Source organism: Phyllobates terribilis, unplaced genomic scaffold, assembly GCF_046119375.1.
Source record: "Phyllobates terribilis strain yellow unplaced genomic scaffold, ASM4611937v1 Scaffold_1__5_contigs__length_1240528914, whole genome shotgun sequence".
Lineage (NCBI taxonomy): Eukaryota > Metazoa > Chordata > Amphibia > Anura > Dendrobatidae > Phyllobates > Phyllobates terribilis.
In genome coordinates, this window is record NW_027362761.1 from 355,996,606 (window position 1) to 356,021,618 (window position 25,013).

Consider the following 25,013-nt stretch of genomic DNA (forward strand, 5'->3'; position numbering starts at 1 on the left):
TTCACACAGAAAGCCACGTTCAGTGATGAAGATCACAATCAAAAGAACATAAGCCCAAGATGGCTGTTTATTAAATATGAATTTGTTGTGTAACCTAAATGTGCGTCCTCCACCCTCACCCACTACATGGTTCCCCCTATCTTTTGGTTCCCCCATCTCCACTTATCCCGGCTGGGGCAGCACCCTGGTGCATATAAGCCCCCCCCTCAGGTGAGAGAGGTGTAGTGTTGGATGCAGAGGTGGGGTCCTGACAGCTGCACCATCCTTACCTCGAAGGAGAGATACCACACCTCATTAAAGAGATGCAGTACCCCTGTGGCGACCGAACCCTCAGGGGCGCCACAAAATGTACTTTTAATCATGGGAAAACCCCTTTAATGGATTTTCAAATAAACCAAGTAGTCTGGCCGTCATCCTCTAGTAGGTTAGGAATTGGGGGGAAACCCAGATGATGATAGGACTGCAACGTCAGACTACACAAGGTTGGTATGTAATCTGTTACTGTGGTGAGACACGGGAGTCTGCATGGATTTTTCATGCAGACCGCAAAGTCGATTTATCTTTATATGAACAAAAGAAACTGTTGAAAAGTTGGACAATCACTTTATTACAAAAAGTCCATAGATATTACTATTTTAGCTAGAGAAGATGCATTTACTGAATTAAATGTGTTTAGATTAAAGTGCAAACATCCACAGTTTCTCCTCTATCTTCCTTCATCATTGTAAATCCATCTCCTAGTCCCATTGTCTCTACTAGTTGGGGTTCCTTGTTGCACATGGGACACAGTTTATTACGTATGGATGATGCTCTCATCCATATTATAAGGTTCCATCTTTCACCAGAAGTAATGGGAAGAGCTCCGTGAACTTGCTGACCTCTGTGAAGTATTCCACGGCCAACAGTATGTTCAACCTCGGTATACCTTCTCTCATTGGACGGCACCTGAGTGAAGTAGTAGCGAGACATTAAAAACAGTCTGTCGTTTTTAGAACATTTTAGACCTATTGACCATGATGGTAAAGATGTAGAACTCCTTTATGACTATATATTGGTATACTGCTACAAAAGAACATCATTATGTAATTGTAGTGTATTGTGCATCACATTACCTACAAGGTAAGCATCTTGTTGAAGCTTATGGCATACCACTGTTCAGTAGCTAATACTGAACAAAAAAGTTGGAACATTGAGGATATGATTGCATGGAAGGAGATTTGAAAGCCACAAAAATGATGCTGAATGTGCCAAGAATGGCATTTGTGTAAATCATAGTTTTTAAATATAGATATGCCAGGAAATCATCGTAACTGCATTGAAAAATTTGTAAATGGGAGAAAAAAAAATTGTGAATAGGGAAATTCCTGGTAGCTAAGGGTGGTGAAAACGTAAGTGCTAGTATTCTGATGACATAGAGCAACCAAGGTGTAGTAATGTGCATTAGTAAAAATCAAAAATTATATATACATAACAAGTATGTAGTATGTTTACCTCTCTCATGTCAGAGAAATACAGGCTTCCATCAGTAAACTCTTTTCCCAGTGAAATATTCAGGGTGATCTCAGAGTTGTCATAGTGGGAGCTCAGATCTAAGTCTTTATCTACAGAATATTGCACGACGAAGGCTTTGTGACTATCCAAGCAACCACCTCCCCAATCCGGATATAAAACAGATGCAAGAGGATGGAGATATTTCTCACGAAGAGGGGTAATGAAGAATTCATCTAGTCCAAGCTCATTCAGAAGGATCTAGGTAAAAAAGCAAAAGAGGTGAAATATGATATTGCCATTTCTTCCTGACACTTACGGTACTTAAAAGTAATCATAACTTGAGACTTTTATGCCAGATGCCTCAGTCACGCTTGTCTATTGAAATGTGGAGTTAAAACTATCTGTATTTGTGTCTGTATGTAGCTCAGAATTAGGACTCGTGCACATGGCCTTATTTTCAGTCCGAGCGCAATCCGTCAAAATATCGGATCGCACTCGGCCCAGTGTTATTCTACTGGGTCATGAATATATCCGATTTCCTACAAGGGCTCAGGTGGTCCAAGAGAGGAAAAACAACAAAAAGTAAAAAACAAAAAATGGTAGCATGTCCGAGTTAGATCTGATATTCGAATCGCACTCTGGCATGCAAGACGATGAATTTGTGGAAAACATTGGACTGCACTCGGACGATATCTGAGTGCAGTCTGATTTCCATCGACTGATAGAATGTAGAAAATGGAGAATATTTTTTCTTAATCTTCTACTCACCAGAGAGAATCGGATCACACGGTGCTCACACTTTGGTCAGAGTTTGATCAGAGTGTGATTTGCACAATCGACCCAATTCTCTCGGATGTGACTCTAGCCTTATATCAACATTTTTTCAGACTTGTAGGTTATGTTTCGTTACTCCAGTGTTCATTTAATATACCACAAAAAGAAAAAATTATAAAACTACACTTATGTAATATTGAACAAAAAAATACCCCATAGTTGTTCATCGTGTTTGGTCGTCCCTTTTCCAAGTGTGATTTCTCGAAGTGTTCAAGCTCCTCCACAAAGTCTTTGCAAAATTGAGGAACAAATACAGGGAAACAATAGATTCTTTTACCTAAAAAAAAAAAAAAAAAACGCATCCACAATTCTACATAAACATAAGTAGATAAGCAGTATGTGGCAAGTACACGTGGACAGACTGTTCAATACCATGGGTCATTTATGTACTTCCCAGGCATTGACAAACACTACGTACATCTAGCAGCCTCAGAAGTGGTACTTTCTATTATGGTACAATTATCATGGAGCAAACACAGCAAAGGTCACAAGGTACAAAGTATTAAAGCAGTTATTCATCTGACGCGCCCCTGGGCCTGTGTCGCGCTGCGTTGCGCACGCGGGAGCTTACCCGGAGCCGGATCTCTTGAGGGTTGTAGCCTCGTGGCGGTGACCCGGTCCGTGCCCAGGGAGTCAAACTGAGCGGCGATGTAACAGCGGTAGATGCAGGACGACTACGCCACCCGTTGAATGCAGCTATGGAGCTGCCGCTGCAGGACAGTCCGCTGAGGCCGGTGGATGGATGGTGCAGCGTAGATGGTATAACCCCCAACGGGAGGGGTATGGCCTCAGGGCAGCAGATGTGGATGATGGGGGTAGCAGGAACCACTCAGAGACGGTGCGGTGTAATTCAGGGTCTTTACTGGTAACAACGATAGACCCTCCCGGAGTACTTGCTAGTGAACGGGGCCTGGTCAGTCCTTGAGCAGATGGGATCTCCCCTGGCCAGGCGGAGTTGTAGGCCTCCCAAACTGACTGTACTCTTCTGGCTACCTTGCTAGAAGCGGATATAAGTAGCCCAAGTCCCTGAGTGTACCGTGTGGTGCTCACCCGTATGGCCGGTGACTCGGGGCCTTCTAATGGCTTCCGCTCCACGATGGCGGTGCTGGTCCCACACGTGTGACCGTGCCTTCGGGTTTCTGGGCCTGAGGACCTGAAATCCCCTGCCGGTCGGCTTCTGCTGCTGGGTAAGAGTTAGTCCCCACAGCCTCGGACGCCGGGTCCGGTAAGAAAGCTTCTCAGTCAGGGCGAGCTCTGCAGCTGCCAGCCCCTGACTCGTAGTAATATTGCTCCCAATGAGCTTCTGCTGTTTCTTCCTATGCTGCTTCTCTGTCTCTACTCTCCTTGACTGACTAACCCTGCCTCAGCCCAGGGTTTATACAGGGGAAGTTCTTCCCCTCCCAAGACTGGGCAGGAGGTGTGGCATGCACAGGATCCCTGACCAAAGGACCTCCCACCTGCTCTCAGACGTAATATCTCTATCACTGTGGCAACCAGACCCCTGGGGTGTCACACATCCACCAACACATAATACCATTTCTGTTTTGACTGGATTATGGGGAGGATGATTTAATGTTAAATACCTTAAAGGGAGACTGCTATGTGAAAAAAAACACAACTTGCAGCTATGGGGTTAATTAATAAGCAGGTTAATAGCGTTTTGAAGCGCGTGGCCGCCATACTCAAAGCCAAGGTGCCGAGAGGAAATTAACTTTATTCCTCCCGAAAGCCGTGGGCTTTCAGTCATAGAGGCGCGGCTTCAGTCACTGCAGAGTACATTGACTGACAGCAGACTCTGTACTGATGCACTGCTGAGCTGGCTATCAGTCAGTGCCAGGGTGTGGTTACAGCCACCGCTCAATGAATACTGAATGGTAACTGAAGTCGCGCCTCTAGGATAGAAAACCCAATGCTAATGGGAGGTATAAAGTTTATTTCCTCCCAGTAGCTGGGCTTTCGGTGCGGAGGTATGGTGTTGGTGTCCAATTGTTTTCAGAGCATATTTCAGTTTCTAAATGTACAAATATGTGGTACTCGTAAATTAGTGTAAAATTTTGATTCATTTAATTTTGGGATTTACAAGCAAAAATCTACCATTCCATGTTGTATTACAGTTTTTGAGCTAACCTGTCACTACAAATACAGTAATTATAGTAGCTGTTGTGATGGTTGGGGGGGGTATACCAAATATGTGAGGGTAATAATGTATGTGGGGTTTTTTTGTTTTTTTTTAACAAAGCATACATTATAAAAGAAAAAAAAAATTATATTTCGTGTCAATTATTATTAAATTATCATCCCATAAAGGGACTTCTTAAACATCATTTTTATTACAATATACTGCATACTTATGTATGTCAGTATATAGGAATATACACTGCTCAAAAAAATAAAGGGAACACTCAAACAACACATCCTAGGTCTGAATGAATGAAATATTCTCATTGAATACTTTGTTCTGTACAAAGTTGAATGTGCTGAAAACAAAATCACACAAAAATCATCAATGGAAATCAAGTTTATTAACCAATGGAGCCCTGGATTTGGAGTCACCCCCAAAATTAAAGTGGAAAAACACACTACAGGCTGATCCAACTTTGATGTAATGTCCTTAAAACAAGTCAAAATGAGGCTCAGTATTGTGTGTGGCCTCCACGTGCCAGTATGAACTCCCTACAACGCCTGGGCATGCTCCTGATGAGGTTGCTGGTGGTCTCCTGTGGGATCTCCTCCCAGACCTGAACTAAAGCATCCGCCAACTCCTGGATAGTCTGTGGTGCAACGTGACGTTGGTGGATGGAGCGAGACATGATGTCCCAGATGTGCTCAATCGGATTCAGGTCTGGGGAACGGGCGGGCCAGTCCATAGCTTCAATGCCTTCATCTTGCAGGAACTGCTGACACACTCCAGCCACATGAGGTCTGGCATTGTCCTGCATTAGGAGGAACCCAGGGCCAACCGCACTAGCATATGGTCTCACAAGGGGTCTGAGGATCTCATCTCGGTACCTAATAGCAGTCAGGCTACCTCTGGCGAGCACATGGAGGGCTGTGCGGCCCTCCAAAGAAATGCCACAATTTTGACTTGTTTTAAGGACATTACATCAAAGTTGGATCAGCCTGTAGTGTGTTTTTCCACTTTAATTTTGGGGGTGACTCCAAATCCAGGCCTCCATTGGTTAATAAATTTGATTTCCATTGATGATTTTTGTGTGATTTTGTTTTCAGCACATTCAACTTTGTACAGAACAAAGTATTCAATGAGAATATTTCATTCATTCAGATCTAGGATGTGTTATTTGTGTGTTCCCTTCATTTTTTTGAGCAGTGTATATTCTGTAATACCACTGAATGTTTATTTTTAAAGCACAGCCCTGGGGACTTATATTTCTTTCCAAGCCATCTCTATAAATGAAAGTAGCCCAGAGAATCCTGTTTAACAGCTATAAACGGGACCCACCATCTCATATTGTGCCATTATCAGGCCTGATTATGGCACTGAGCAGGTTAACAGCCAGGATCAGAGTTTTTTCCGATCCCAGCAGTTGTAATGAAGTGTGGATGTGTAATATAGCTGTCCTACCTCCAATGACTACATAGACAATACTAAAGCCTACACAATTACTAATTGCAGGGACCAGATGCTCTATTGAAAGAGCATGGGAAAAAAAAAAAACTTTTGATGTGCCTTCAAAAGGATTAATACATGGTAATGAACACTTGACCCAAGGACATTGCAAAGTTTTTATATTGCACTAAAGGTACACCTTCATATCAGTTTTCACTCAGAAATTGTCATCTGGTATCATACATATAAACATTACCTGGAACTGAATGCAGATGGTTTAGGAGACCTTCTAAACTTGCATTAGGAGACTTACAAAAACGAACAGCTTCCAAAAAATCTTCAGTTAAAAAACACTCCTTTAACAATAAAAAAAAAAGCAATTACTATTAGTAGAAGTTCTGTTGCCGTCTATGTAAATCAGTGTGGCTGATCAAAAGGGTTGTAAAGTGCTTCTACTTATTTGAGGGCCTAAAATGGTTCTTTGGTTTAGAAACCCATTTTCACATCCCATATTAGAGATTTGTGAGTTATTTGTGGTTCCTGTTGACTGTAACTCCTCGGCCAGAGTGGAGAGTTCAGAAGAGAGTCTATTGTTCTACAGGTTCTTTCCTTAATGTACAGACAATGCACGGATTAGAATGAGAATATCCAATAATCAATAGGGTAGGTGGCACACTCTATGGATGGTATTTGTATAGGGTGCCAATTCCTTTGGAGCCAACCACTGAGCTCCTGTAGATCTGTAGTGAATGGAAGGAAAGAACTGCACACCATAACGCACGTTGAGATGCTTTAAGCACCACTCCAGCTTTTTTTTTCTATTGCATCGCTGGAGGGGTGCATTAAATGTAATTCCCTGCCCCCTGTCTCATACTCACCTTCTGCCACCTTCATAGTTTTCTAGTGTTGCTCCTGTCGGTCTTCTAGCGAAAAAGTGACTCACAGGTCACTTTTCAATACAAGTCTATGAGAGCCTCGTTCTGTCTCTCATAGACTTGCATTGAGAGCTTGTGACGTAGCTTCTGACTTCCGGCCACTAAAGATGAAGTTGCGGGACTGGAGCAGTGCCGAAAAACGGTGAAGATGCCGGAGGGAGAGTTTGTGACTGGGGTCTTACATTTGAAGCGCCACTCCGGTGCTGAACAAAAAAACAAAACTCTGGAGTGGTGCTTTAATTAGGATTTATTCATAATATCTCCCCTAGATTACACAGTCATCAGTATAGCAAAAATGTAACGTTTTGGGTAAATACCCTTCATCAAACACGTCTGTTGTGGTAAATGCTCTCAAACTTAGAAAGGTCCAGGATTTGGGGTGTGCTACCCCAGAGCAAAAAGGCAAACCAGGACCAAGTATTGTGTAGAGCGAGAGATGCAAGAGCATTTACAACCACAGAAAGGTCTGATGAAGGGTATTTACCCGAAACGTTACGTTTTTGCTATACAGACGGCAGTGTCATCTATGGATATGAGATTTTCTGAATACATCCTCATTAAGCATCTTCATGTGCCTTATGGTGTGCAGTTCTCTACATCCACATTAGAATAAGAACAGTCCTAGTAAAGATCCCAAACTTCCAGCTAGCGATATCCCCCACATGCTGAGCGACATGACAATGCTGCACAGCATACCGCGACTACTGATGCACAGATGCCAGACTCTGACATCAAGAAGACCTAAAACTGAAATAAAGAGCACGTGTGTGCTCAAACTAAACCACAAGCCTAAAAGAGATTTACACTGTGCACATGATGAATGCTGCAGAATTACCTGTAAAACATACACTTCTGGGCGAAATGGTTTATAATACAGGGAAATTTCTGCTTTTCTTTTCATTGATTCTTCTGTTAAAGTCATTCTTCTTTGCACCTCATTCTTAACCTGAAGAAAAAAAAGTTCTGTAAATTAATGTTAACACAATGGAGTCTTAAAGTCAGCATGTTTGTACACATGGAAGTAGTGTCATGGCTGTATAGGCACTTGTCTCCCAATAAAAATTATAACTTTTTGTAGAGATCTGATGTGTATTCATGAGAAATGTAATGTAATAGCCATATGCAAATGAGGCTGGAAGAACACTATGGGCGTGTCACATTAAGAAGCAGTCCAAAGGCACTGATCCTCCCCCTCCCCCACAGTGTACTTCCAACCTTGGAAGTACACTGTGGCTTCTACACTAAATTTTCCATTACTGGCACATTAGTTTTCTGCACAAAAAGGCATATTTTTTTAACCGGTTCAGGACCGCCTACTGTACATAAACGTCGGCGTTGCCCGGGCTCTGTGCAGCGCCGACGTTTAAAAACGGTGGGTGGTCCCGCAGCGCTCAGGACCCCCAGGGTCCTGCTAGCGCTGCGGTACCGGTTCAGAGCGATAGCTCTGACATGTGGCATCATGGGGACCTGAATGGATCAGGTCCCCATGATGTTAACCTGTTCCTATCTTCTAGATGCCGCGATCCATAGCGATCGCGGCATTTAAAAGATAGTGACAGCTGGTGGTCGGTGATCGGGACCCCCCACATACCTCAGGAGCGGCGGGGATCCCGGTGCTGTGACCTCTGACATCGAGACCTGATTGGCTCAGGTCTCGATGATGTCAGCGTCACACCAGCCAATCAGAGAGATCACCAGGGAAGTTTGTTTTAGCAACAAACTTTCCCGGGCGATCTGCCTGATAAATACACTGTTTCTCCTCCGATCTCAGTGAGAGAGCAGAGGAGAAACAGTGTGACAAGAGCTGTGTCAGCCTTGCCACTGTGAAAGTAAAAAAAATAAATAAAAAAGAAAGTAAGAGTTAGGGTTAGTCAGTCCTGTCAGATCTATCAGTCAGTCAGTCCTATCAGATCTATCAGTCAGTCAGTCCTGTCAGATCGGTCAGTCCTGTCAGATCGGTCAGTCCTGTCAGATCGGTCAGTCCTGTCAGATCGGTCAGTCCAGTCAGATCGGTCAGTCCAGTCAGATCGGTCAGTCCAGTCAGATCGGTCAGTCCAGTCAGATCGGTCAGTCCCGTCCGGTCAGTCCCGTCCGGTCAGTCCAGTCAAAAAATATAAAAATAAAATGGCCCGTCAGACTTATACCGCAGAAGAGGTGTATGCCCTGCTATGTTCTGACACTGATGACAGCGCAATCTCAGATGGAGATATGGATTTTGAGGGCTTTAGTAGCGGCGACACTGAGAGCTCAGAAATGAGCAGTGATTCTGTTCCATCCTCAAGCCCAAGGACCAGTACAGCAATAGGGGCAAATAGCGCTACTGGAGAAACGTCTCCAAATCAGGGAACACTGCCCAGTACAAGCGCTGTCCCTGCTACTAGTGAATTGGCGCACCCCAGTGTACAAGGGGCTTTGCCACATGATCTAGCATTTCCCAGATGGGAGGCTTCGGATTCGGCTGCTCCATTCAGCCCTGATTTCAACGCCATTCCTGGTATAAATGTGGAGGTGGAAGATTTTGGACCAATTCATTTTTTTAATTTGTTTTTTACAGACAGCTTGCTAGAGCATATTGTCGTGCAAACAAATTTATATGCATCCCAATTCATAAGCCAGAATCCCCGATCTTACTATGCTAGGGCAAATTTATGGACACCAACTAATGTCCCGGAAATAAAAAAATTTTTAGGACTTACATTTGCCATGGGGCTTGTTAAAAAACCGAGCATTCGATCCTACTGGTCTAACCACCCTGTTCAAGCCACCCCTATGTTTTCAGTCGTTCTGCCTAGGACCCGTTATGAAATGCTCATGCGGTTTTGGCATTTTAACGACAATAGTCAATGCCTGCCCAGAAATGCCCCAGAACATGACAGGTTATATAAAATTAGACCCATCATTGAAAATTTGTCAGAAAAATTCTTAAGCCTCTACACCCCAACACAAAATATTTCTATAGACGAGTCCCTCGTAAAATTCAAAGGAAGACTGCACCTCAAGCAATTTATCCCATCTAAAAGGGCAAGGTTTGGAATAAAGCTCTATAAAATGTGCGAAAGTTCAACCGGATACACATCCGCTTTTCGCATATATGAGGGGAAAGATAGCCAACTAAACCCACCAGGATGCCCTACTTATCTGGGGACATCTGGAAAAATTGTTTGGGAGCTGATAAGTCCATTTTTCAAAAAGGCTACAATCTATATGTGGACAATTATTACACCAGCATACCCCTATTTAAAAGTCTGGTTGAACACAACATCGGGGCTTGTGGGACCATCCGTAAAAACCGTCAGGGGTTTCCACAACCATTGGTCAACCAAAAGTTTCAAAAGGGGCAGTCAGGGGCTGTACGCAACGGAGATCTGCTTGCCCTGAAATATAGGGATAAGAGGGATATTTTTGTCCTCAGCTCGATCCACACAGATGCCACAAGGGCCACTGTAGAACTAGGATCCACCACTCCGAAGCAAAAACCTGTGTCAGTCATTGACTACAACAAACACATGGGGGGTGTGGACCTTGCAGACCAGGTTCTACAGCCATACCAGGTATCAAGAAAGTCCTATACCTGGTATAAAAAGTTGGTTATTTATTTGTTTCAGGTGGCCACATACAATTCTTTTGTGTTGTACAAAAAAGCAGGAAATTCAGATCCTTTTCTTGATTATCAAGAAAAGGTAATTGAAAATCTTGTCTTTCAAAGTGTTAGCCCCGCTCATCCATTAGAATCTGAGGATGTGAAAAGACTCACTGAGCGACATTTTATTGCACTTATTCCAGCAACGGAAACAAGAAGGAACCCCCAGAAAAGATGTCGTGTATGTACTAAGAGAGGAATGAGGCGTGATACCCGCTACTATTGCACACAATGCCCATCATTGCCAGCCTTATGCGTCACTGACTGCTTTAAAATCTTCCACACAGAACCACGTTTTTAAACTGTAAAAATGTATCCCAATTTGTCATTCAAACATTTGGTTCATTTAGTGAATGACATATTCGAGTAGAGCTCACTTAATTTCCAGGGGGGGGTTCTCCAGAATCTAAACCTTCCATTGCGTGCTTGTTTCTGGAAATCATCCATCGAGTTAAAATGGTCACTAAACCCATAGATGAATTCCCAGAGGGGTGTCATTTCCAAAATGGGGTCACTTCAGGGGGGATTCTTTAGCTCTGGTACTCTGAAAAGTGCCAGAACAGCATAATCCCTCCTGAAGTGACCCCATTATGGAAATGACACCTCTGTGGGAATTCATCTATGGGTTTAGTGACTATTTACCTATCTACTTATTTTCCCACCACTAGATTAATTTATACAGAGGAGTAGATTGTAAAATTCGGTCACTTGTTGGGGGTTTCCTCTGTTTAGGCACCTCAGGGCTCTCCAAATGCAACATGGCGTCCGCTATCGATTCCAGTCAAATTTCCATTCCAAAAGTCAAATGGCGCTCCTTACCTTCCGAGCCATGCCGTGCACCCAAACAGTGGCTTTGCACCACATATGGGGTATCAGCATGCTCAGGAGAAATTGCACAACACATTTTGGGGTCCATTTTTTCTGGCTGCCCTTGTGAAAATTAAAAATTTGAGGCTAAAGTAGCAGTTTTGTGAAAAAAAGTTAAATGTTCATTGTTTTCTTCCACATTCCAAAAATTCCTGTGAAGCACCTGAAGGGTTAATAAACTTCTTGAATGTGGTTTTGAGCACCTTGAGGGGTGCAGTTTTTAGAATGGTATCACTTTTGGGTATTTTCTGTCATAAAGGTTCCTCAAAGTCACTTCAAATAAGATGTGGTCCCTAAAAAAATGTTTTTGTAAATTTTGTTGTAAAAATGAGAAATCGCTGATCAACTTTTAACCCTTATAGCTTCCTAACAGAAAAAAATTTTGGTTCCAAAACACCAAGGTTACTTACCGGCAGCAGGTTTTTCCTGAGCCCATGACAGCACACCTTGAGAGAGGATCCGCCCCACCAAGGACAGGAAACCGTCTGAAATAAAAGGGCGGTACCTCTCCCTCGCTTCAGTTGTTTACAGAGCATTGAGAGGACCTCCCTAAACAGGTTAGGCACATAACCAACACCACAATATACGGTACATATACACACCACCCCAAACAGTGCACACCAGGGTGTTAGAAACATAGAAAAAATAAGGGGGGGAAACTACGGGTGCTGTCATGGGCTCAGGAAAAACCGGCTACCGGTAAGTAACCTTGGTGTTTTCCCCTCCCCCATGACAGCACACCTTGAGAGAATTTTGGAGAATTTATGAGCACCCTAGGGAGGGACCACCGCCTGAAGTACCCTTCTCCCAAAGGTGAGATCAGAAGAGGATAGATCCAACCGATAGTGCTTAAAGAAGGTGGATGGTGTAGACCAAGTAGCAGTCCTACATATCTGCTCGATCGAGACGTCTGCTCTCTCTGCCCAGGAGGTTGCAACGGCTCTGGTGGAATGAGCCCTCACATTGTCCGGGGCTGGAACCCCTGTGGACGTATAGGCTAAGCAAATGGCCTCCCTGAGCCACCTAGAGATGGTACCCTTGGACACCCCGTGACCTTTCCTACACCCTTGAAAGGCCAGGAACAGAGAACCGTCTTTCCTCCACAGACTAGTCATGTGAATGTACTGTAGCAGGGACCTCCTAACATCTAGGCTATGGAACCTGACTTCCCCTGGGTTCTTGGGATTGCTGCAGAACGAGGGTAGCACAATCTCCTGACTACGGTGAAATCTAGATACCACCTTGGGAAGGTATGCTGGATCTGGCCGCAAGGTGACCCTATCCTCAAAGATTTGTGTGTAAGGAGGATTAACCGAGAGGGCCTGCAGATCACCCACCCTACGGGCTGACGTTAAGGCCACTAGGAGGATGGTCTTAAGGGTGAGAATTTTTGGAGAAACCTTGTGTAGAGGTTCAAATGGTTCACTAGTAAGAGCGTTCAAGACTAAGTTCAGGTCCCAAGGAGGAACACCCAAGGATCTAACCGGTCCTGCTCTGGCACAGGACTTGATAAACCTCGAGATCCACCTATTCCCAGCCAGATTACAATTGTAGAGTGCTCCCAAAGCTGAAACTTGAACCTTAAGGGTCCCTGTAGCTAGACCCAGGTCCCGCCCCTTTTGCAGAAATTCCAGGATCCCTCTGATCGGAGGTTTGCTCGATAGCGGGATATCTATAAACTCTAGGAATTTACCCCAAACCCTGCTATAAATCTTAGTTGTAATTGGTTTTCTGCTCCCCAATAAAGTAGAAACTAAGCCTGGTGAAAACCCCTTGCTACTCAATAGCGACCTCTCAAATTCCATGCCGAAAGATGGAACCCCCTGGCCTGGGCATGGAATACTGGTCCCTGCATGAGAAGGTCCGGCCTCTCTGGTAGAATCCAGGGATCTGACACCGACATTAGCCGAAGCAGAGAGAACCAAGGCCTCTTGGGCCAAAAAGGGGCTATCAAAATCACCCTGGCGCCTTCCTCCCGGATCTTCCTCACCACTACTGGAATCATCACTAATGGCGGAAAGGCATAGGCCTTCCTGAACCCCCAAGGAATCTGGAGGGCATCTACGGCATGGGGATTTTCTGCCGGATTTAGGGAGCAAAATCTCTGCACCTTTCTGTTTGCCCTTGTGGCGAACAGGTCTATGTCTGGCTGCCCCCATAACTGGACAATCTGATGGAAGACCTCCGGGTTCAACCCCCACTCCCCCTGTCTTAGGGTATGGCGGCTTAGAAAATCTGCTTTCACGTTTTCTATCCCCTTTATGTGAAGGGCGCTGAGGGATAGGAGGTTTCGCTCTGCTAGACCAAGGATCCTGTCTGCCACCACCATCAGAGGGCGTGACCTTGTCCCTCCTTGGTGATTCACATAGGCTACTGCTGTCCGGTTGTCGGACCTGACCTGGACATGGTGATTTTGGATGTGAGGGAGGAAGGCCCTGAGGGATCTTTCTACGGCCCAAAGCTCCTTTAAGTTTGAGGATGCTCCCCCCTCGTGGTAAGCCCAGTGACCCTGTATTGCGAGTTCTGCCAGATGACCCCCCCATCCGGAACTGCTTGCGTCGGTCGTAATTACCCGATCTACTGGTCTGGACCATTGAACGCCTGCGGTTAGATTTCCCCTGACTGTCCACCACGAAAGGGAATCTACTACTTGTGGGGAGAGAGAGAGCCTGCCTTCTAAATGCCCGTTGCAGGACCTCTGTGCTGACAGGACCTCCCACTGAAGCCGCCTCATATGCCCCTGGGCCCACATTACTGCTGGGAGACAGGCCGTCATAGAACCCAGGAGGGACATTGCCTCTCTCAGAGACATCTCTGGAGCTTGAATGGCCTTCGAGACTAATGCAATCAACCTGCAGATTTTGTCCTCTGGGAGGAAGCAGGTTTGGCGACGAGAGTCTAGGATTAGACCCAGAAAGGTCTGAGTCCTGGAGGGGGTTAGTCTTGATTTTTGGAAATTTACTAACCACCCCAGCTGATGCAACACTTCCGTGACCACTAGGAGCTGACTGGAGCAGTGGGCTTCTGTTTTCCCTATTATCAAGAAGTCGTCTAAATATGGCACGATCACTACATTCTTGATCCGTAAGAAGGCTGTCACTTCTGCTATTAGTTTTGTAAATATTCTCGGGGCAATGGAGAGGCCAAAGGGTAGGGCAGCAAACTGAAAATGCCTCAGCTTCCCCTGAATAAACAGGGCTACTCTCAGATACTTCTGATACTCCGGATGGATTGGGACGTGATAATATGCGTCCTTCAAGTCTATTACAGCCATAAAGCAGTTGCGATGTAAGAGCTTCACTGCCGAGCTTACTGACTCCATCTTGAAAGTCTGGTTTTCTACTACTTGGTTCAGACTACTGAGGTTGATGATGGTCCTTAAGGACCCGTTTGGTTTTTTTATCATGAATAGTGGGGAATAGAACCCCCTCCCTCTCTGTGTTGCTGGTACTTCGAGAAGAACCTGCTTTCCTACTAACTCTAACACTTCTGTTTCCAGGGCTAATTGTTCTTCCTGGACCTTTCGTAGGGGGGTAACCACAAAGGTCCGCCAGGGGGTCTGGCTGAACCGGATCTTCAGGCCCCCACTGATAATTTTCAGAATCCAGGGGTTTGCTGTTATCGCATCCCAAGCTGGAAGAAAGTGGGAAAGCCTTCCACCCACTTCCAGCCTGGCGTCATTGGGAGGATCTCTTCGAACTCGAGGATGGTCCTCCAAACATGTAGCCCGATTCTTTTTTGGACTTGGCTTCCCATTTCTTTTTGTCTCCCGGAGGACGACCCCGGTTAAATTTTCTCCTCCGAAAACTAAATCTTCTTGGTTCCCCCGAAAATCCCGGGAACCCTTTGGTTTTATCGCCTGCTTTTTCCAACAGGTCTTCTAACTTTTGGCCAAACAGGAGTCTACCATCACATGGGAGGGAGCACAGTTTCTGTTTCGAACGTAGGTCGCCTGGGCAACCTTTGAGCCACAAGGCCCGCCTGGCTGCGTTGGATAGTCCCGCTGCCCTAGCTGACAGTCTGACCGAGTCAGCTGAAGAGTCGGCCAGGAAGGCCGATGCTGTTTGTATTAGAGGTAGCTCTGCAAGTATTGCCTGTCTGGAGACCTTTTTATCTTTAAGCTGGTCTTCCAGCTGTTGGAGCCACACCATCAAGGACCTCGCCACACAGGTGCTAGCCACCGCTGGTTTTAGGCCACCTGCCGCCGCCTCCCACGTGTGGCGCAGGAAGGAGTCAGCTCTTTTATCCAGGGCATCTTTTAGGACGCCAGAGTCCTCCAAGGGCAGGGAAGATCTTTTCGATGACCTTGCCACAGTCCCGTCCACCTTGGGGATCTTATCCCAAGGTTCCGCATCCTTCTCTTCGAAGGGGTACCTTCTTTTGGAGAAGGAGGGTAAAGCCCCTGATCTCTCAGGTCTCCTCCACTCCCGGTCAACGAGGCCCTGAATCTTACTGTTAACCGGAAATGAGCGTCTCTTCTTCTCTCCCAAGCCCGCAAACATGATGTCCTCCCGGGATTTAGATGCTCTCTCTTCCTCCAGACCCATGGTTGATCTTACTGCCCTAACCAGTCTGTCTGTATTCTCAATGGGGAAGCAGGGTCTACCGCCCCCCGATGAGGAAGAGGACGATGAATCCCACTGCTCCTCGGACTGGGAGGAATCAGAGACGGGGGAAACCTCTCTACGGGGCCTTTTCTTCCCTCTAAGGAACCCTTTCAGGGACCCCTGAACTTCTGCATGTACTATGGACTTTAAATCTGCAGCAAAATCCCGGGAATTCTCAGCTATGTTTTTGGTCACACAGCCCTGGCAAAGTGGTTTCTGACACTCTACTGAGAGAGAAGCTTGGCAAAGGGCACACATTCTATGCTTTTGCTTGGCACTACTCTTCTTAGGCTCCTAAAAAAAGGAAGCACATAAGAGACTTCCCGTTATTAACCAGTGACATTCACGAAGCTCACTCACCCTCGGAGGTCACAAACGGGTACCGGATTCGGAGGCTGTCGCGGAACCGATGATTCCATTCTGGATGGTCCCGAGGCACTCGAAGCCTTACTCCTGCGGCTGCCACTACGATTACTCGAGCGGCTGTCTGTATACGATGCATCCCTCTGCTTTTTCTGTTGCTGAGGTGGGGGGGTAAGCTGCTGCTGCTCCTGGCTATCTGGATCAGCCATGTCTCAGAAGCGCACCACGCTTCCAGGATAGCTCCCCCCCCTTAAATATAGGGCCATCCAGCCTCCTCCGGTCTGTGGGCCCTACCCCTTCCTCAGGCCGGAGCTCCGTTGAAAAAAAAAAAATAAAAAACCGGCCTGGGACGCTCCGATGGGCGCCGCCATCTTGGATCGGCGCCGCCTCCTGACGTCACCCAGCGCGCCGCTCCCAGCGTGCCCTGCGCCGTGACGTCAGGCGCGTCACACCCGGAAGCGTTCCACACTGCAGGGGGAGGACGGCGCCGCGGTCTCCGGGAGGACAGAGCCTGCCTCACCGCATGCGCCCCGCTCGGCGCAGAGACCCCAGGGGAAGCTGCGGACGGCGCTTCTGGGATACTGAACCCGGTGCACAGGCCAGTGCCCACTCTTCCACACCGGGACAGCCCCAGGTAAGTCTTCTTTCTTCCAGACAGGTTCCCCATCAAGGACAGGAAACCAACTGAAGCGAGGGAGAGGTACCGCCCTTTTATTTCAGACGGTTTCCTGTCCTTCGTGGGGCGGATCCTCTCTCAAGGTGTGCTGTCATGGGGGAGGGGAAAATTGTGCTGATGTGAAGTAGACATGTGGGAAATGTTATTCATTAACTATTTTGTGTGACATATCTCTCTGATTAAAGGGCATGAAAATTCAAAGTTTGAAAATTGCAAAATTTTCAAAATTTTCGCCAAATTTCCGATTTTTTCACAAATAAACGTAAGTGATATCGAAGAAATTTTACCACTATCATGAAGTACAATATGTCACAAAAAAACAATCTCAGAATCAGGGGGATGCGTTGAAGCGTTCCAGAGTAATTACCTCATAAAGTGACAGTGGTCAGAATTGAAAAAATTGGCCCGGTCACGAGGGCAAAAACAGGCTCTGGCGCGAAGTGGTTAAAGAAATCTGTCACCGGGTTTTTTCAATGTAACCTGAGAGCAGCATAAAGTAGGAGCAGAGACCATGATTCCAGTGATGTATCACTTACTGGGCTGCTTGTTATAGTTTTGATAAAAATCCATTTTATCTCCTGCAGATCTCCCAGTTCTCTGAATGCTGAGCTCTGTATAACCTCTCCACTGATTGGCAGCTTTCTGCCTATGCACAGTGTACACAGAGAGCTGCCAATCAGTGGTGGGGGCATGGTTATACAGAGCTCATAAATATGGAGGACTACACGGCAGCAGGTTTACTAGTCCTATAATGAAAATGTATTTTTGATAAAACATTGATTTAATCAAAACTACAGCAAACAGCCGAGTAAGTGACACATCACTGGAATCAGGATCTTTATATCATGCTGCTCTTAGATTAGGTGACAAAAACCTGGTGACAGATACTCTTTATTGGGGGGACAAGCAGGTTCACTTTAAAGGGATTGTCCCCTTTCATGAAATCTTTGTCCCAGGCTGCAGTTTGTCATGAATTAAGAAACCCGCTATTTACTAAACATTTCCGGGTCCAGTGCTGTGGTCTCTTCAGCTGGTCACAGTAAATGGTATTGGCCGCGGTACTAAGGTCAAGTTCACAGTCAGTGAGCTCAGAAGTTTTCAAGGAAGCGTTACATCTACACAGACAGAGCCGCTCATCTCACAGATTGGCTGTCTTGCTGTTGATGTCACCGCTGCAGTCAGTCAATGCCAGACACCACTGGCAGTGTCAAACACTTAGCACTGGAACCATTGAGAAACGAGCAATATTAGAGCAATTTTATACCCAACTGCAGTTGGGAACAAAACATGTTTTGAAAGGGTACAACTTCTTTAATTTATCATTTTTTTCTGAAACAGAAAGAAAAATTTATAAAAATGTTAAAGCCTTTGAGAGGTTTTCATGAAATGGTTAAAACATTAGTATGTTTCAAGAACATTTCATCATTGAATAGCCATCCTTTAGTTATAGTTTACCTTTTCCAGCACGTGTGAAAACTTCTCCGCGCCATGACATCCTCTACTTTGTAATGCCTAAAATATGAAAAAGATATATAATAATACATCTACTAAAATGAATGTTTCCAAGTTTCATAAAGTAGTCACCATCTCAGCTCTAGAAGGGGATAAATAGACCCTTGGGTTTTTTTTTTTATTTTTTATAGATGTTAATTTTAGGGTTAGAGGTTTTTCTGGACTTTGATAATGCTGGCCTGTCCGTATGCCGGCCATGGACATAAGACACTTATCCCCAGATCCAGATGATTTTAGTATCATCTGCTGTAATTCTTTACACTATATGAACAAAATTATTGGGACACCCTTTGCACCTAAAACAGCTATTCTGTTGGGAAGGCTTTCTACATGATTTGGAGTCAGTGTGAACTCACAAACGCTGGTTGAATGGGTTAAAATTTCCACAATGATGTTGGACTGGACGGCCTGGCTCACAATCTCCATTCTAGTTCATCTCAAAGGTGTTGGATGGGGTTGATGGCAGGACTCTGAGACCAGTCATGTTCTTCAAACATCAAACTCACCCATTCATGCCATCATGGACTGGGGCACAGTCAGCCAGGCAACGTTTCCTGGCATTCACCAAACCCAGGCTCATCTGTCACTCCGACACTTGGCATTGTAGCTCTTCGGCCATGGAAATCCATACCATGAAACTCCCATCTCAGAGCTTTTGTTAATGGTAGACAATATGGCTATGCGTTTAATTTTATACACCTGTGGCTATGGTACTAAAAGAAATTATGAAGACGTACAGTACAGACCAAAACTTTGGATACACCTTCTCATTTAAAGATTTTTCTGTATTTTCATGACTATGAAAATTGTACATTAACACTGAAGGCATCAAAACTATGAATTAACACATGTGGAATTATATACTTAACAAAAAAGTGCGAAACAACTGAAAATATGTCTTATATTCTAGGTTCTTCAAAGTAGCCACCTTTTGCTTTGATGACTGCTTTGCACACTCTTGGCATTCTCTTGATGAGCTTCAAGAGGTAGTCACCGGAAATGGTTTTCACTTTGCAGGTGTGCCCTGTCAGGTTTAATAAGTGGGATTTCTTGCCTTATAAATGGGGTTGGGACCATCAGTTGTGTTGTGCAGAAGTTTGGTGGATACACAGCTGATAGTCCTACTGAATAGACTGTTAGAATTTGTATTATGGCAAGAAAAAAGCAGCTAAGTAAAGAAAAACGAGTGGGCATCATTACTTTAAGAAATGAAGGTCAGTCAGTCCGAAAAATTGGGAAAACTTTGAAAGTGTCCCCAAGTGAAGTTGCAAAAACCCATCAAGCGCTACAAAGAAACTGGCTCACATGAGGACCGCCCCAGGAAAGGAAGACAAAGAGTCACCTCTGCTTCTGAGGATAAGCTTATCCGAGTCACCAGCCTCAGAAATCGCAGGTTAACAGCAGCTCAGATTAGAGACCAGGTCAATGCCACACAGAGTTCTAGCAGCTCTACAACGACATCTCTACAACAACTGTTAAGAGGAGACTTTGTGCAGCAGGCCTTCATGGTAAAATAGCTGCTAGGAAACCACTGCTAAGGACAGGCAACAAGCAGAAGAGACTTGTTTGGGCTGAAGAACACAAGGAATGGATATTAGACCAGTGGAAATCTGTGCTTTGGTCTGATGAGTCCAAATTTGAGATCTTTGGTTCCAACCACCGTGTCTTTGTGCGACGCAGAAAGGGTGAACGGAAGGACTCTACATGCCTGGTTCCCACCGTGAAGCATGGAGGAGGAGGTGTGATGGTGTGGGGGTGCTTTGCTGGAGACACTGTAGGGTATTTATTCAAAATTGAAGACATACTGAACCAGCATGGCTACCACAGCATCTTGCAGCGGCATGCTATTCCATCCGGTTTGCATTTAGTTGGACCATCATTTATTTTTCAACAGGGCAATGACCCGAAACACACCTCCAGGCTGAAGAAAGACCAAGAAGGAGTGATGGGGTGCTACACCAGATGACCTGGCCTCCACAGTCACCAGACCTGAACCCAATCGAGATGGTTTGGGGTGAGCTGGACCGCAGAGTGAAGGCAAAAGAGCCAACAAGTGCTAAGCATCTCTGGGAACTCCTCCAAGATTGTTGGAAGACCATTTCCAGTGACTACCTCTTGAAGCTCATCAAGAGAATGCCAAGAGTGTGCAAAACAGTCATCAAAGCAAAAGGTGGCTACTTTGAAGAACCTAGAATATAAGACATATTTTCAGTTGTTTCACACTTTTTTGTGAAGTATATAATTCCACATGTGTTAATTCATAGTTTTGATGCCTTCAGTGTGAATGTACAATTTTCATAGTCATGAAAATACAGAAAAATCTTTAAATGAGAAGGTGTGTCCAAACTTTTGGTCTGTACTGTATGTCCCATTATTATTGCCCATGTAATGAAGATATGACCACTAAAGAAGTCAGCATAGCGCACTACATTTCCACCCAAGGTCTTCATATAAATATCTGACGTCTATGGAGGATGGCTATCTACATCAGACTGGAGGGGGTCCGATTCCTGGCACCCTCATTTATCAGCTGATTGGAGCAGAAGTACAACATCCTCTTCATTGTTTTCACCTCATAACATTCTTCTTATGTGGCTATGCCTTGCCCTGCGCTCAAAGATGGGTTATCCATGTCAAAGTCCCAGAAATGGATTTCAATAGGAAAGACCACTGAACATTGAATCAACATGTACAGTGGGTATGGAAAGTATTCAGACCCCTTTAAACTTTTCAATCTGTTTCATTGCAGCCATTTGGTAAATTCTAAAAAGTTCATTTTTTTCTCATTAAAGTACACTCTTCACCCCATCTTGACTGAAAAAAAAACAGAAATTTATATGTTTTTGCAAATTTATTAAAAAAGAAAAACTGAAATATCACATGGTCCTAAGTATTCAGACCCTTTGCTCAGTATTGAGTAGAAGCACCCTTTTGAGCTAGTACAGCCTTGAGTCTTCTTGGGAATGATGCAACAAGTTTTTCACACCTGGATTTGGGGATCCTCTGCCATTCTTCCTTGCAGATCCTCTCCAGTTACGTTAGGTTGGATGGTGAACGTTGGTGGACAGCCATTTTCAGGTCTCTCCAGAGATGCTCAATTTGGTTTTAGGTCAGGGCTCTGGCTGGGCCAGTCAAGAATGGTCACAGAGTTGTTCTGAAGCCACTCCTTTGTTATTTTAGCTGTGTGCTTAGGGTCATTGTCTTGTTGGAAGGTGAACCTTCAGCCAAGTCTGAGGTCCAGAGCACTCTGGAAGGGGTTTTCATCCAGGATATCTCTGTACTTGGCCGCATTCATGTTTCCTTCAATTGCAAACACCCCCCATAGCATGATGCTGCCACCATCATGTTTCACTGTTGGGATTGTATTCGGCAGGTGATGAGCAGTGCCTGGTTTGTTTTCTCCACACATACCGCTTAGAATTATCACCAAAAAGTTCTATCTTATTTCTCATAGTCTGGGAGTCCTTCATGTGTTTTTGAGCATAATCTATGCGGGCTTTTATATGTCTTGCACTGAGGAGAGGCTTCCATTGGGCCACTCTGCCATAAAGGCCCGACTGGTGGAGGGCTGCAGTGATAGTTGACTTTGTGGAACTTTCCCCCATCTCCCTACTGCATCTCTGGAGCTCAGCCACAGTGATCTTGGGGTTCTTCTTTACCTCTCTCACCAAGACTCTTCTCTCACGTTTGCTCACTTTGGCTGGACGGCCAGGTCTAGGAAGACTTCTTGTGGTCCCAAACTTCTTCTATTTAAGGATTATGGAGACCACTGTGCTCTTAGGAACCTTGAGTAATGTAGAAATTCTTTTGTAACCTTGGCCAGATCTGTGCCTTGCCACAATTCTGTCTCTGAGCTCCTTGGGCAGTTCCTTTGAGCTCATGATTCTCATTTGGTCTGACATTCTACATTTCTGTTTTTTTTTTCAGTCAAGATGGGGTGCAGAGTGCACTTTAATGAGAAAAAAAATGAACTTTTTAGAATTTACTAAATGGCTGCAATGAAACAAAGAGTGAAAAATTTAAAGGGGTCTGAATACTTTCCATACCCATTGTAAATGACAGTCCTAAGACCATTTCCTGTTTCTCTAACAATAATTACTACCACCACTTTTAGATTTTTCTATTTTAAATGAGTATATAAGCAGAACAGCTATACATGTGCTCACACTTGTGATACATAGTATAAAATAAAAAAAAAAGGATTGTGCTCTAATCAATACATGTAACGAATGCAGCTGGTTTTGTGTATTCACAAGTTTATATGGACAGACAAAAATAATGTCCTTTTTATCTTCACAATTAGCCATTTAGTGATTTGGGACTACAGAAACTCCCAAAATACTTTGAAAAAAGTATTTTTAATGCATATTCATTTCACTCTGTTGGTCGTCACTGCTGCAGGATGGGTTATAACAAGTAAATCGAAAGTCCCATTGCTAGGACCTCACAGATTGCAGAATGGGGGACCTGTGTTTTCTGCTTGTATGGAGGGGGGCAATCACACAGACTAAAACCTAGCAAAATTTCACCAGCCTATCCAATACACTGGAATTAAGGCTCCTGATGAATGACCCAAAGCAGAGATTTTGAAAACGTTCATTATAGAGAAGACGAGCTTATTTGCTGAAACCGAGACTATGGCCTGATGCACAAGACATGCACTTTCATGGGGCCTTTACAGGACTCTAGTTTCATGCAGCGGTATTCTTATACTTTTTGTTGGAAAAAAATGCAAGTCTGTGTGTAGAGGTAATCTACCTGCCTGGTTACTTAACACTATGTAGCTGAAGGCTGTGTACCCCAGTCCGAACACCAGACGTACATCTGGCCATAAACAGATCACAATAAAATTATAGGATGACTGCAAGCTCAGTGTTTTATTATAGAAAATAATAAGCATAAGCCATAACTGTCTGAAAGTCAAGGCTCCACCAATGCACCTGCACTGATAGGTGTACATGAATAACTAGTGTTTTTCATGGGTTAAATGACTTTGGGCCTCTGATCTCACACCACCAATACACAGATAGTGATGGCCAGCATCAAATTCAGGTCATTCCAGCCTGGCCCAAATGGGTTCTGGGCATCAGAACTGGCATCAAAGTGGGCAAATAGCCAATTTTTACAGATTTGAATAAGTGATGTTTTTCAGGGGTTAAATGACTTTGGGCCACTGATCTCACACAACCAATGCACAGACAGTGATGGCCCACATCACCACAGGTCATTCATGTAACCCCTTAAAAACACCAGTTACTTATTCAAATTTGTGACAATTCACTATTTGCCCACTTTGATGCCCAGAACCCATTTGGGCCAGACTGGAGTGACCTGAATTTGTTATGGGCCATCACTATCTGTGTGTGGCCCAAAGTCATTTAACCCTTTCAATAACGCCCTTCAGTGCCCACTTTGATGCCCGTTCTGATGCCCAGAACCCATTTGCCAGGCTAGAGTGATCTGAATTTGATGTGGGGCCTCTATCTGTGTGTGGCCCAAAGTCATTTAACCCTTTTAATAATGCCTTCAGTGCCCACTTTGATGCCCACTTTGGTGCCAGTTTTATAACTTTTGCAGGTGCTTTCACATCAGTGTATTTTGCAGCATTGCATTTTATTATTGCAGTTTTTTTTGTTGTTAAACTTGTAAAATACAGAAAAAAAGAAATTGCTGGATAAGAAACCAACCACAGCATTGTAAAATCTCCAGTGAGAATACAAATTAGGGTGAGCAACGGGTTAATGGGGCATTGTCTCCCCAAGTGGCGTCTGGGGAGATGGAAAACCCCACACACCACACAGTAGGATACACTGTGGTAAATATAGTGATTTTTGAAAATTGTGGCAAAATTGTACTTGTTTAAAAACGCAACATGTGACTGCAGCCTAATAAGAGCTACAATGCAACCCCTCTATCTAAACACGAACAGTCCTGTCTGTACAGGAAAGGAGAGAAGGAGACGGCTACCCCCTGATAGTCCCTGCAGAACTGCTGCTCATCTGTGAAGCGGACGTGCAGCTGCTGCTCCTCCAGGAAGATGTTGTCCGTGTAGAAGCAGGCGCAGGAATACGCGGCCCCGGCCGTCATCACACAGCACTATGAAGCTCACAGACAGCTCCGGCTACACCACGTGACTGCAGATCGGAAGAGACCGTCTACAAGTCTCCTGAGGTGGCGGTCCGCGCGCGCACATCATACACCGCGTGCGTCTTAAACTGCAGCTGTGAGTTTTATCCCGGTCCCTTATCAGCCTGGTGTTACAGTAAATGAGGTCCCCCGGAAACATGCTGCATCGCCCCCAAGTCATTGTCCCCTATGAGGCCAGATATCAGTGACAGGCAGCACCTAGCTGTGTGGGGCTGTGCCGGGAATGGAGCCCCTGCAGGTGGCGGAGGAGGTGGTGGAGTCCAGTCCTAACAAGCTGGAGGACATTTACCGGCTGCTGGCGGAGGGATCCTTCCCATCATCTTTCGGCTCTATGAAGAAGAAGAACTTGAAGAGATATGCGCGCAAGTTTATC

At 44.9% G+C, this 25,013-nt stretch overlaps 1 protein-coding gene across 1 annotated transcript; it reads right to left on the reverse strand.

Moving 5' to 3' along the window:
• Window positions 1-583: 583 nt before the first annotated feature.
• On the reverse strand, window positions 584-24,700 carry OGFOD2 (2-oxoglutarate and iron dependent oxygenase domain containing 2). Its single transcript, XM_073676218.1, has 7 exons — window positions 24,461-24,700; window positions 18,437-18,493; window positions 7,664-7,774; window positions 6,150-6,249; window positions 2,478-2,602; window positions 1,492-1,749; window positions 584-945 (listed from the first exon to the last, which is right to left on the reverse strand). The coding sequence occupies exons 1-7, from the start codon at window positions 24,578-24,580 to the stop codon at window positions 673-675; spliced, it is 1,044 nt and encodes a 347-aa protein (XP_073532319.1). The 5' UTR covers window positions 24,581-24,700; the 3' UTR covers window positions 584-672.
• Between the last annotated feature and the right edge of the window lie 313 nt (window positions 24,701-25,013).

Coding starts and splice junctions, on each gene's coding strand:
- OGFOD2 (XM_073676218.1), bottom strand. CDS start 24,580: ATGACGGCCGGGGCCGCGTATTCCTGCGCCTGCTTCTACACGGACAAC. Junction 18,494..24,460: donor TCTGCAGGGACTATCAGGGG/GTAGCCGTCTCC, acceptor TTCATATTTTAG/GCATTACAAAGTAGAGGATG. Junction 2,603..6,149: donor CCATCTGCATTCAGTTCCAG/GTAATGTTTATA, acceptor TTTTTTTTTTAG/GTAAAAGAATCTATTGTTTC.